Source organism: Hemicordylus capensis, chromosome 2 (genome assembly GCF_027244095.1).
Source record: "Hemicordylus capensis ecotype Gifberg chromosome 2, rHemCap1.1.pri, whole genome shotgun sequence".
Classification (NCBI taxonomy): domain Eukaryota; kingdom Metazoa; phylum Chordata; class Lepidosauria; order Squamata; family Cordylidae; genus Hemicordylus; species Hemicordylus capensis.
In genome coordinates, this window is record NC_069658.1 from 318,463,163 (window position 1) to 318,475,722 (window position 12,560).

General features: G+C 41.2%; 1 protein-coding gene across 3 annotated transcripts in view; it reads left to right on the forward strand.

Moving 5' to 3' along the window:
• The window catches only part of RFT1 (RFT1 homolog), a 46,091-nt gene that overhangs the window by 1,393 nt on the left and 32,138 nt on the right, over positions 1-12,560 (forward strand). For all 3 annotated transcript variants that reach the window (XR_008316799.1, XM_053299090.1, XM_053299091.1), the window contains exons 2-8: positions 493-578; positions 2,088-2,204; positions 4,784-4,973; positions 6,019-6,120; positions 6,772-6,906; positions 10,359-10,437; positions 12,219-12,269. Coding sequence is in view for 2 of the 3 variants with exons in the window: in XM_053299090.1 (XP_053155065.1) it covers positions 493-578; positions 2,088-2,204; positions 4,784-4,973; positions 6,019-6,120; positions 6,772-6,906; positions 10,359-10,437; positions 12,219-12,269 (760 nt within the window). In the remaining variant the exon portion in view is untranslated. The remainder of the gene's footprint in view (positions 1-492; positions 579-2,087; positions 2,205-4,783; positions 4,974-6,018; positions 6,121-6,771; positions 6,907-10,358; positions 10,438-12,218; positions 12,270-12,560) is intronic.

Sequence of the window (12,560 nt, forward strand, 5' to 3'; positions counted from 1 at the left end):
TTATATACTGACCAGAGCCTCTGGATGGGGTGGTTGATAAATGAAATTTTTAAAAATGTAACTTATTAAATTATTACAATGCTGTGCAAGTAGATAAAATTGATAGAGTTAATCAGGTGTCTGCCATTTGGTAGACCAGGCATACTATTTTAGCACTCAATCTGTGTAACTACCATTCTGTGAGGATCTTTTGGCCTGTTCTGGTTCCCTCCAGTCATAGTTGAAATGAACCAGCTTAGAGGCCTAGTAGGTATGCAGTTCACATTTTGACTTCACGTACTGACACGGAATACTCTGTAAGGGAGCATTCAAGAGAAAAGGTACATGAGCTTACTACCATGTAAGTGTGCATACAAACACAGCTTTAGTATGTTTGGGGCTGAACTGAGATTTGTGACATTGTTAGCAACTAAGCTACTCCTTAAGATCTGCATTTGCTTGAATTGTTTCACAGTGTTAATTTCGTTCCTGTTTGGCTGTATTTCTTTACAGATACTGTTCCGGGTGATTACTTTTGGCTTAAATGCTTTTACTCTACGATATGTATCAAAGGAAATCATTGGCCTAGTGAACGTAAGGTAATAAATTACTATCAGCTTTTCTTTAAGGTATGAATGATTGAAGTTTCCAGATTATAGCAGTTTGTCTCAGCGTGTTTGATTTCTTTCTGAATCTAGGTATTGAAAAAACAAATTACTTCATTTTACTTTCTGCTTCTTGGCAGGATGTTGAAAGGAAACATTTTGAACTGTTTAGTTGAATTAGCATCTGCTGTGTTGTCTAAATGCAAATTTGAGTTTGTGATTTTAGTTTTTAGACAAATCATTTCTTTTCTGAATTATAGACATCTCTAGTAGCTATCTAGAACATTTTATTTACATAGTAGCTTCTGCTTTTGACAAATATTGTTAGCTTTCCTTGAAATGCTAGTTAAGAAGAATGCTGTTTTCTCATTATAATTAGAAATTATATTACAGCATATTAAAATAAACTAGGCTTACTTGTATGCTGTTTTTTTGGCAGGTTTCTTTTGCCTTCTCTCAGCTCCGCAAAAAACCCTGCAATGCCTGTATTGGACTTTTAGCAGGGATATACTATAGTTTGCTGTAAGTTGACACTTTTTATGGAGTGATCTGCAGATTGATTACTTATTTCCAGCTCCAGATTGATTGCTCCAGAGTAAAACTACCCCTCAAAAAATGCTGTTGAATATATGTTCAGATTCATTGAAAGCCAACAGTGTTATATACAGCACTACATTAGATTCAAGACTTACAACATTATTATCTTACTTCAGCTCTGTTCCGCAGTGTGTTACCTTGTGTTTTGTGTTCTATATTAGGACATCTAGTAGAATATTCAAACATTTGGACTAAGAAAAGCTTTAAGAGAAGTGGAGTCTTATTGAGTTCCAGCACCGTCGTGAAAGGCTCACATAGAGCTATGGGGAAAGTTCTGAGAAGGACTGTGCTTCAAGTACTCTGAGCACACCTTCCAGGGTGACACAGGGCTTGACAGTGTTCAAAAGGAGCCCTCCTGGCTCTGGGCCAAATGTAGCACTCCATAGTGGGAACAATTGCCTCTCGGTAGGTAGGGATGAGCCTGGATGGGCTTGGGCAGTTGTGGGTGGGGTGGAGCAGCCCCCTTAAAAAGCAGGTCCTTACCTGCTCCTGCGCCACCCTACCACTTTTCTTGGTGCTTGCTCTACAAAAGGCCGTGTGCGGCTGCATCGCTTCTCCCTGCAGCCTGTGTGCTGATGCCGCGTGCAGGGAGCAGTGCTGCAGCTGCACGTGGCCTTTTATAAAGTGAGCCCCATGCCCGGAAAAACGGTGGGGCAGTGCAGGAGCAGGTAAGGGCCTGTTTACATGCTTTTTAAGGGAACTGTTTTCCGCCCTGCCGAACTGGTTTGGCACTTCCCTACTCTGGTGGTGCCAGGGCAGTGGGGTGTCATGGGCCTAATATATAACCAGGTAGTCACACTTAAGGTTGATGGGGGCCTCCACTGGCTCTCAAGTCTTGCATCGAAGATGACTGTGTTATGGTCTTGTCTGACAGTTGCTCTTTGTACTTTTGTTGTTTACATTTAGGCTGATGCTGCTTTATTCCACAGTTGTTTTCTTAGCCAGAGAAGCATTCCGCAGAGCTTGTCTGAGTGGAAGTACAAAGAGAAATTGGATGAAAACGTTTAATCTTTTGTGGTTAACGTAAGTTTTAATGATATATTGGAGTTGTTCATATTTTAAAAAGTAAACCTTTTGTATTAAAGAGGAAGGGGAAGTTGGCAACTCCTACTGCTGCTGGGTGGAGCCCTCTCTGGCTTGATTGCTGAGAGTCTCCATCTGCTGCACCCCCCCCCCCACAGGTACCTCCAGCTCTTCCATAAAGAGACCAGCTTGGGCAAAGGTGTGAGCCCCCTTGGCAGAGTATGGAACAGCTGGTGGACTGCAGCAATTAGAGGGATGCACAACAAGTACTGGGTGGATTACAGAGCAGGAGCACTGATGATAACAGCTCTCCCCATACCTGCTTGGGGTTTTTAGCAGCTTCATAGAGCCTACCAGATTAGAGTATTGCCTCTGTTTTAATTGGAGGGAGTTTTTATTTTTGTCATTGTTAATGTGTTGCTCTTCTCAATATGTGTTGGGGGGGTGTTATTTTGGAGGAGGCCTTTCCAACTGAGGTGTTCCTTGGCAGAGGGCGATATGGCAGTGGGGGAAGGACATGCCAGGTAAGGGGAAGGCATGTTGGCTATATTAATGTCATCATTCCCTCCACTCTTTCTCCCACCCAAAGAGACACCAGTAGCTCTCACAGCAGCCCATCTTGTCTGAAGCTGGCACTATTAAATGCTAGGTCCATAAATGAAAAGGTCCATAAAAGTCATCCAGGAGGTAATCCTGGATGAGCACATGGACCTGGCATGCATTATGTAGACCTGGTTGGTATCGGGGGCGGGGGAGAGATGGAAATCTCTCCCAGTTATGTCCACCAGGTTTCCAGCTGCAGCATCAGCCAAGGTGGGGTGGGCGGGGAAGAGTGGTTGCCCTGATTCATTGGGAAACCATCCTCCTCGCCAGATGCAATGTCCACCATTCTGACCAGTTTGAGTGCCTGCATGTAGTGATGGGATTACTAGACAAGGTTGGGATTCTGTTCATATACCACCCACCCTGCTGTCTCTAACAGTTCCCTGCCTGAGCTGCTTAAGGTGGTCTCGGATGTGGCAAGGACCCCGCGGCTGTTAGTCCTGGGGGACTTTAATGTCCATGCTGAGGCCACCTTGTCTGGTGCAGCTTGGGACTTCATGGCCTCCATGATGACCATGGTCTTGTCTCAGCTAATTTCTGGTCCCACACATGTGGTAGGTCATACACTTGACTTGGTCTTTGGGTTAATGGTGGACAGTGGTGTTCCATGGAGAGTAGGGATGTTCACGGAACCAGTTCAAACGGCGGGGTGTGTGTGCATCATTAAGGGTGGGGGAGGGTGCATTTCCCCTGCACGCTGCATTTCCCCCACTGGTGCACTGTTTTGCTAAAGCCCCTCAGGGCGTCAGCTGTGTATCTTAAAGGGTAGGGGAGGGTGCACTTACCCCTCCTGCCACATTTCCCCCACCGGTGCCTCCCTTGGGACGGCAGCGTATTTCCCTTCTGCCCCGTTGCTGTGTCTCCTGGAAGTAACTGGAAGTATCAGACGTGCCTGCGCCCGTTGGGCATAGGTACGTGCCTGTCACACCCATCGTGTGCGTATGTGCCCACAACATGCACACATGTCTGATACTTCCGGTTACTTCTGGGAGATGCGGCAGATGGGTACGCTGCCACCCTGAAGGGCTTTAGCAAAATGGAGCGCCAGCGGGGGAAACACGGCGGGAGCACCCTCCCCAACCCTTAAAGATGCACCCCCCCAATCGAACCACCCCCGCCTGGTTCTGTGCACATCCCTCGTGGATAGTCCAGGAGGCTTCAATACGTTATCATGGATGGATCACTGTCTGGTGAAGATTGGTCTGAGGGTGGACCCAAAACACCTCTGTGGGGGTGGGGGACCCATTAGGATGGTCCACCCTCGGAGGCTTATGGATTCTAATGGATTCGTGATGGCTCTGGGGGAGATTCCTGCTGAGAGAGTGGACAATCCTGTTGATGGCCTGGTCTTCCACTGGTATGAGGAGATGGGTTGGGTGATTGACGCTGTTGTGCCTAGGCGTCCTTTCCCAACATGCCAACCTGAAGTAAAATATTATACAAGAAATAACATTTCATTATATTTACAAGTCAAGAATGGCTGGGAAGATATGGATAACTTTGAAATTAATTACACTAACAACATATTGTACATTAAAAAGGACATTTATGAAAGGAAATAAAGTTTGGGCCCTTTTGTGTTGAATATACCGAACTCTTTCTTTAACATTAAAGATGGATTTGAATAGTTAAACGTGTTATGATGTAGTTCTTAGTTGTGTCCAAGATTTAGGTTTAGGGGGCTGATAGTTTCAAATCAAAAACCTTAGATTTTGTTGTGCAATCACGTATGAATATAGAAATCTAAATACTGGTGAAAGATTTGTCCATGTGCACAGTTAAGTCACAGATACCCAGTGTATATAAGTTTAGGGAAAAACAAATGCACATATTTTTCAGATTTATTTTGTCTTCCCCTGGAGAACTGTTTTGTATCACTGATTCCCCCCTCTTTTTGTCCTACCATTGAAGGTTGGGGAGTGGGGGGAAGAACAATATGTGAAACAGTCTGAAGTTGTCCTCTCCATTTTTTGTAGAGTTCCTTTGGGTGTGTGTTGGTCATTATTCCTGGGCTGGATCTGGCTGGATATACTTGAAGTTCCTGATGCAAATGCTGTTCCTCACTACAAATTTGGCGTAGTTGTTTTTGGTCTTTCTGCTGTGGTTGAACTCCTTGGAGAACCTTTTTGGGTCTTAGCCCAAGTACACTTATTTGTAAGGTTAAAGGTTAGTAAATGGTATTCTTGTTTTGTCTTAATTTTGTTTTAATTAATAGGTAGAAGATATGCATAAAAGATACAATAAATTATTTTTTTTAAAAACCCTGACTTTTAAGGGAGTAAATTTTGGAAAGAGGTGGGATGGAAGTGTCAGCCTGCATTCTGCCGTGAGGCTACAGTCTGCCCATCTGCCTGTGCTGCTGCAAGCTGGTGGCAGATGCATTGGCACTGCTGTGGACTTCTGGTGAGGTGCTGGTGGTGCTGGGCATTTGCAAATAGTCCCAAGTAGCCCGCCTGCACTCTGGAAGCTCTAGTTAGATAGGAAACACATCAAGTGATGTGTTAGTGATCTAATTAGCACTTCCAGGGCACAGGTAGGCTACTTGGAGTACAGTATTTGCCCTATTGCGCAAATGCCCAACACTGCCTTTGTTTTGCTGGGAGCTCACAGTGGGCTGTCCAATATGTGGACTGTCAAATTAAATACCATACTAGTTTTATTCTAAATCTAGCAGACCAAAACATTTAAACAACGAAAGCACTTTTGTTTGCCTTTTAAAAATTGATTTTAAGTAGGCTTGATTAGCCTCCTAGGATTTAAAATTGTTTTATATTTTAAATTGTTTTAAAGTCCTAATTTTGTTTTAAAATGTGGTGTTTTATTGCAAACCACCCCAGAGATGTGAGTTTGGGGTTGTAAATTTTTTTTTTAAAAAGTATGCCATTTGAAAACGGATGTGCTCACAGAGTTAAAATTTGTATTCTATAAGCAGAACTTTCCCTATAATGCGAGTAGTCCTTAGATAGTGAGACTATATGTATGTGACTTTCTTCAATTAAACATTATTATAGTGTAGTCCTGTGTATGTTGACTTTGGAGGTAAGTACCACTGAGTTCTAAGGGACTTGCTGGAGAGTTAGTGTGCATAGGACTGCATTCTTGGAAATGTTTGAATGGGAGGATTTGTGGGGCCAGACTAAAGTTATGAGAGGCATAAGGCTAATTACAGAGAGTTATAAACAGTTATAAACGTGGTATATCTTGTTTTCAGGTAATTGCTGAAAGTCTCTCAGTCATTTCCAAATGCTTTTTGACAGTTATTCTAGTAGTTCTGTATCCTCACTGGGGACTTTACATCTTTTCTTTGGCCCAGGTACAATTTCTTACCTTTCTTATTGTTTGAATCTGTCATGAGAATTTTAGTTATAGAAACATTACAGCTTCCATGTAATTTGTGTTACAGCTTCCATGCTCTGCTACCATTTGCTAGATGATGTCAGTCTATTATCAGACTATACTGGTCTGCTTCTGCCCTGGTACCTGCCTGATAATTATGTCAGTTATATAAGGCAGGCCACAGTGTCACTTTCAAGTGCAGATGCACTTTTACCTTTTATTTCAGTGTGTATAATAAATGTAATACATAGTTTTTCTCTAAATTAACTTACAAGATATACACCTTATACCTGATTAATTTAGGTAGTAATTCTTGTTTACATTTGAAATGATCATTAGGAGCTGGCATATGCCATGTCAGTTTAATAATAAACCTTTAGGAAGTTTTAATATATGATAAAAATAGCATATACAGTGTGGTTCTTAGGCAGATAATTGAAATATGACTAATATTAAATTTAAGTGTGCAGTTCAGTAGTCAGGATATCAGCCATTATATCTGATCTGGCCCTGGGTGTTTGGCATTTGAATATTACTGATTCTCTGTTTGAGACGGGAACATTGCTGAATCTGTAACCTATGTAATTAATCTATAGGCTGTGTAACTAATGAGAATTTCTTCCTGCAGCTTTTATATACCAGCATTCTGGTACTGAGCTACATAGTTTATTTCATGAAGTTTTTGGGATCTCCAGAAGCAATCAAAAAATCTTTTCCAGTTACTCATATGACATCTGTTTTACCCAGTTTTGAACAAGATGAGGTAAGTATTTAAAAACAATATACTGTAGTCATAAATTTGGCACAAAAAATGCAGAAATGCTCATAAATGTAGTTTATTCAGAGTTAGTGTTGTCCTGTCCATTGAAAAGAAATACACTGTGTGTGTGTGTGATTGTCTGAAAATTATGAACTTCTGGTACTTGTGCTTCTGTAAGATGTGTATGGCACACACTTGTATTATATACGCTGCATTTTCATGAGCAAAATGATTGCAATTAAATAGTTAACCATGGTTGGTGAATCCCGTATGCTCTTGCAAAGCATGTCATGAGAACTTGGAATATCTGGGCACGCCTGGTTAAATTGCTGTGGTTAACCAGCATTTAACCAGGATTGCTAAGATCATTTTATCATATACATTGTAAGTTTTTGTGACATGTTCTATTATGTTGCATTGTTGTTTCTAGTTTGGGGGGAATGCTAGTGATGTGCTCGGACTGCTCTGGAGGCCATTCTGCAGGCCTCCGGACCGGTCCGGCCTTGGGGCGGTTCTGCGGTTCGGGTGCTGGGGTGGGGGTCCCTTTAAGGGCGGGGGGAGGGTGTACCTACCCCTCCCTCCGCTTGTCCCCTGCCAGCGCGCATCCATTTAGCAAGCATTTGGGGCAGCAGGATACCTCCCTGCCACCCCCCGGGCAGCAAAAGGCTTCAGGTAGCCTTTTGCGCGTGCGCATGTCACATCTCTGCATTGTGCGCGCACAAAAGGCTTCCTGAAGCCTTTTGCTGCCAGAGGGGGAAGGGGCGGCAGGGAGTTATCCTGCCGCCCCAAATGCTTGCTAAACGGACGCGCGCCGGCAGGGGACAAGCAGAGGGAGGGGTAGGTACACCCTCCCCCCGCCCTTAAAGGGACCCCCACCCCAGTGCCGGACCGCAGCTCCGTGGTTCCATGCACATCCCTATGGTTGACTGGTCAACAATCTAAGATCATTTTCTAAAACATGATTTTAATGGCTTGCAACTATAAGCTAAATATATCCTGACCTGGAAAAGAGTTTAGGAAACCTTTATGCTTTAATTAATAATGCAACTAGAAAAGACACCACACTGCCTCAAGTCTTTCTTCTCTCAAGTATTTTAGTTATATTGTTCAGGTAACTAAGGGTAGGGTAAAATATAAAATATATCATCATTTAAAAGGTGCTGACTTGTCTAATGCATAATATATGCAATAAATTGTGGAATAGAAATTAAATTTAATATAGTTAAGAAATCCATATATGAAATAAAAAACAGGTCCAGGTTTAAAGTCCCATTATTACTGAATGTATTAGATTGCAGATGGTCCTTCTGACTTTGATGAAACTTGACATTGCTCAATTGCATAAAGTTATCAAAACCATTCTGCAGTCTTTCAGAGCTGCATAGGGTGAGATGGAATGAACTACTTTAAATGAAGCTTACTGATTAAAAGTTCAATTTCAGGCTCTTGAATATTAGAACTAAGCTCTACCTGGTGGATTTCTATTTATAAAACCAAATTGTTACATTTATAGCCGCAGAGGTTATGGTATTATTTAGAACTAGATAAGTTTGTTGCTTCATGAGTGGCATTTGCCTATAGCTGGGCATAGCTTATTTTCTCTGAGTGCAGATTTAAATTTTCCTGTAAATTTTCCTAAAGCAACTTATGTGATTTTTGGGTGGGGAAAGCATAAATTAGTTTAAATAGCAATGAGCCATAGCCATTTGGGTTGATTTGCAAAGGTCAGTATGAGCAACTTAACTACTTTTGGAGGAAAGTAGTAGTGTACTGGCCATAACATTAGGAACAAGTTGTTTTAGTAAGAACTAATTTGTATACTTTCCTTTCACTGTCTCTAAAACTGGACTAAATTTTGGTTCAAACTGAGGTCCTCAAGTTGGACCTCTTGCACCTCAAATGTTCATGTCCACCATCTTGGATTGGGGTGGATGACATCACTAACTCCACTATTGGGCGATCCAAATGTGTCCCTACAGCTGTAGCAAATTTGGTTCAAATCAGTTAGGCGGTCCACAAGTTAGTCCACTTGCGCTTCAAATGTTTACGTATCTGCCATCTTGAGTCAGGGTGGATGACATCATAACAAAGTACTCCATTGAGGTGTCCCTGTGCGTCACTCACTACAAGTGTAGCAAATTTGGTTCAAATTGGTTAGACAGTCCACAAGTTAGCACACTTGCGCCTCAAATGTTCACGTGTCTGCCATCTTGGATTGGGGTGGATGACATCATCACAAAATACACCATTGAGGCATCCCTATGTGCCCCTATAGCTTTTGCAAATTTGATTCAAATCGGTTAGGTGGTTTACAGGTTAGCCCACTTGCGCCTCAAATGTTTATGTGTCTGCCATCTTGAATTGGGGTGGATGACATAATTACAAACTACACCACTGAGGTGTCACTGTGTCGAAGCATTGTGAAGTTGATGTTGCCCACCCCCCCCCGGATACACAAAATGCCAGGTGATCTCATAAGCCTACTGGAAAGTAGGCTTAAAAAGAAGAAAGGAAGGCACCAACACAGGAATGGGTAGAAGAGGAAGCCATTAAAGGGTCACTTAAAGCAGTTTATTAAATTTTTCATGGACAGTTGTAAAATAGATAAACATTTCACAACATTATCAGCATAAACCTATTCAATTAAAAAAACAACACCCCCTATTTTTTAACAATTCACCAATGAAGGAATAATGATTTTCAGTCTTACTAAAATGCCTACAAGTTCTTGTTACTCAAGAAAAACAATATTCCAAAATATAATCTTATATCTCTTTAAGCACATAAGTAATGAACTGACAAAAATATGTAACACTTTCTCCAAACATATACTATCACTTAAAATAGGATGCTCTTTAAGCACAGGTTATAAACAAAAGCCTCCTTCCTTATAATCTTAGGTATTATTACCTCAGCCTTACTTTGTGTTTTGTAAACAAATTGAATCACTATCATGACTCCATTCAACATAATTCTTCATCTATGGAGTTGGACTTATTTAAACCAGGTTCATCATCAATTCAGCATGCTGAGTTGTTCAGCCTATCTCTCTGTTAATGCAATCTTCTAAATAGAGAGGAAGTTCATATAGTTCTAAAGAACCAAAAGGTGCTTAAGTCTGTAATAGCAAATGACCATCCTCAGGCACAGGGATCACTTGGAGAATGTACTGTATAAAGTAACATGATTGTTGGATCTCCAAAACGTGCTGCTGTGATCACAGAACTTGCACTACGAATAGAAATGTGAGACTCCAGTTCTACAGTGCATTTCTCAACACGATCCCTGGGTCTGGGTTTGGTTGGGAAGCATTGTTTCAAGGCTGCTTGCCTGCATGAATCAACTTTAGGTAGCATTGCATGCATATTGGACATCCATTTACAGATTATATTTATATCTTTATCTTGGTTTTGACTCCTTAAATGCACAAGCATAATCATAAATTTAACTTCTAGGCTTTTGTTAACTGGAAAGAAGCTAAATTGACCTGGAGTTTCTTTAAGCAGTCATTCCTGAAACAAGTTTTAACAGAGGGTGAGTATATCATCTTTAGCCTCACCTCTTCAGAAAACCTACTCACCCACCCACCTTTTGTTGCCACTGCTATAATTTCTAGCGTTAGCTATTAGTAAAGGCTGGGCTAGACAGCACGGACAGGCATGTTTGTTCTTTTTAAAAAATGAACAATAAAGGTAGTCCTCAACTTAAGACACTCATGGTTAAAGCAAATGGCATTTAAGATGACTTTAAATTGCTACCTGTTTCAGCTGTACAACTGTGCTTCAACTTTACAACACTCACTGTGAGAGGGGAAATGTTTGCTAGACAGTTGCTGGTGTATGAGCTCAGAATCATGTCATCAATACATGTAGTCCTGGTAGCAGCAGCAGCATCTGAGGCTGCTGATAAATTGGTGGACTTGTCTGTCCAAGATGCTCCCTCTGCTGCCACTGTGGCTGCTTTGCTGCTCCTCCTACTCCAGTCTTCACTGCTGTGCTATGACAGTGAAAGGGAAAGAGCCCAACCTGTTTCTATCCGACATGCCACTTCCTATCTTTTCTCTTCCTTCCCTATCTAACCATTTCCCAGGAGGAGGAGGAGGAGGAGATGAACTACCCAGTTGCCTCCTTTCCTCCCAGGAAAAATGAGGGAGAGCCTGGAAGGGATTGGGACAGGAGTGGATGGCAAGGATAATCAACTTCTGATTCTCCACTAACACAATCTCTGCTGCATGTCTGTAACTGGCACACCATCAGCTTTGACAGCAGCAGAAAAAACCCCAGGGTATCCAGCCTTGGTTCAGGAACCAAATCAGCTTTTATAACATTTACCATAGGAAATGAATAGGTTCCAAGTTAAGACATTTGAGCCTCAGGAACAGTTTTGTGTCATAAGTCTGAGGTCTTCCTGAAATAACTTTGTATATTCATTAGTATATGGACGTTGTAGATAAAATGTTTAGAGCAGGGCTGCACAACTTCAGCCCTCCTGCAGATGTTGGACTGCAACTCCCATAATCCCTGACTATTGGCCATTGTGGCTGGGGATGATGGGAGTTGTAGTCCATAAACAGCTGGAAGGCTGAAGTTGTTGAGCCCTGGTTTAGAGAAATGTGATCAGATGAAGTCTGATAATAGGTAGTGCACACATTTCATTTGAATTGATTTTGGGATTTCTGCAGTCCTTTCTTAAAGTACTATTATATATGTCTAGTCTTAATATGTATCCCCATCATATAAATATATGTTTTGGTTTCACTTTTGAATTGTGCAATATTCATTGCCATGAAAAATCCAGATCCAGTTATGGTGAAATGATTACATGGTGTGCATGTAATAGAATGCATTTCTCATCAATATGTTTGGGTAAAACAGTCATTTGAAAACTGTATAATATTCAGGGGAGGGGACATATTCTTATCACTTTGTATTGCATGGAACAAGGTAAAATTATGTCTAAAATAGTCCATTGAAATTGCCTGAAGCCAGTGTGAAAATAAGACCAGTTGTGTCCTGATGAGCTGCTATTTCCCCTTCACACACTTTCCCCCTAAAGTATCTTCTGATAAGTGCGCCAGTAACTTCTCTAGCCTGAGAATCCTTGTATTTTTTTTTTTAATTGAAACAGTTCTTTCAACTTATTTTGCCATCTTATGTAGCTAATAATAAGCTTACACATATCTATACTGAATGCTAGTAGCTGGATCTGGCTTCTCAGGTGCTAAGGATAAGAGCTTTGAGGCTTCTTGTTGTACAGACACCTGCAAGTTTAATGGGAAGAAAAATAAATGCTAATATTAAGAATTGATTTTACAGGTGAGAGATATGTAATGACCTTCCTGAATGTGTTAAATTTTGGAGACCAAGGTAAGCATTACATTATTAGAAAGTTGGTCTTCGCTGTTCTTGAAATTGGAAACATACTCTCAGAATCTAAAAGCAGTCCCAAAGTCTTATTTACTTGTATTTTGAATACATGATGGTGATATAAATGTCAAGCCCATCAATATGAATACAAAATTTTGATCCATTATGAGGTCAACTTCTAAGAGTTTTATTTGATAATTTGCTGCATAACACCAGCAGTCTTTAGATTTAGATTATAAATCCATGAGATTTTGAAAATAGTATCTATATATTTATTTCTCCTAGGCATAC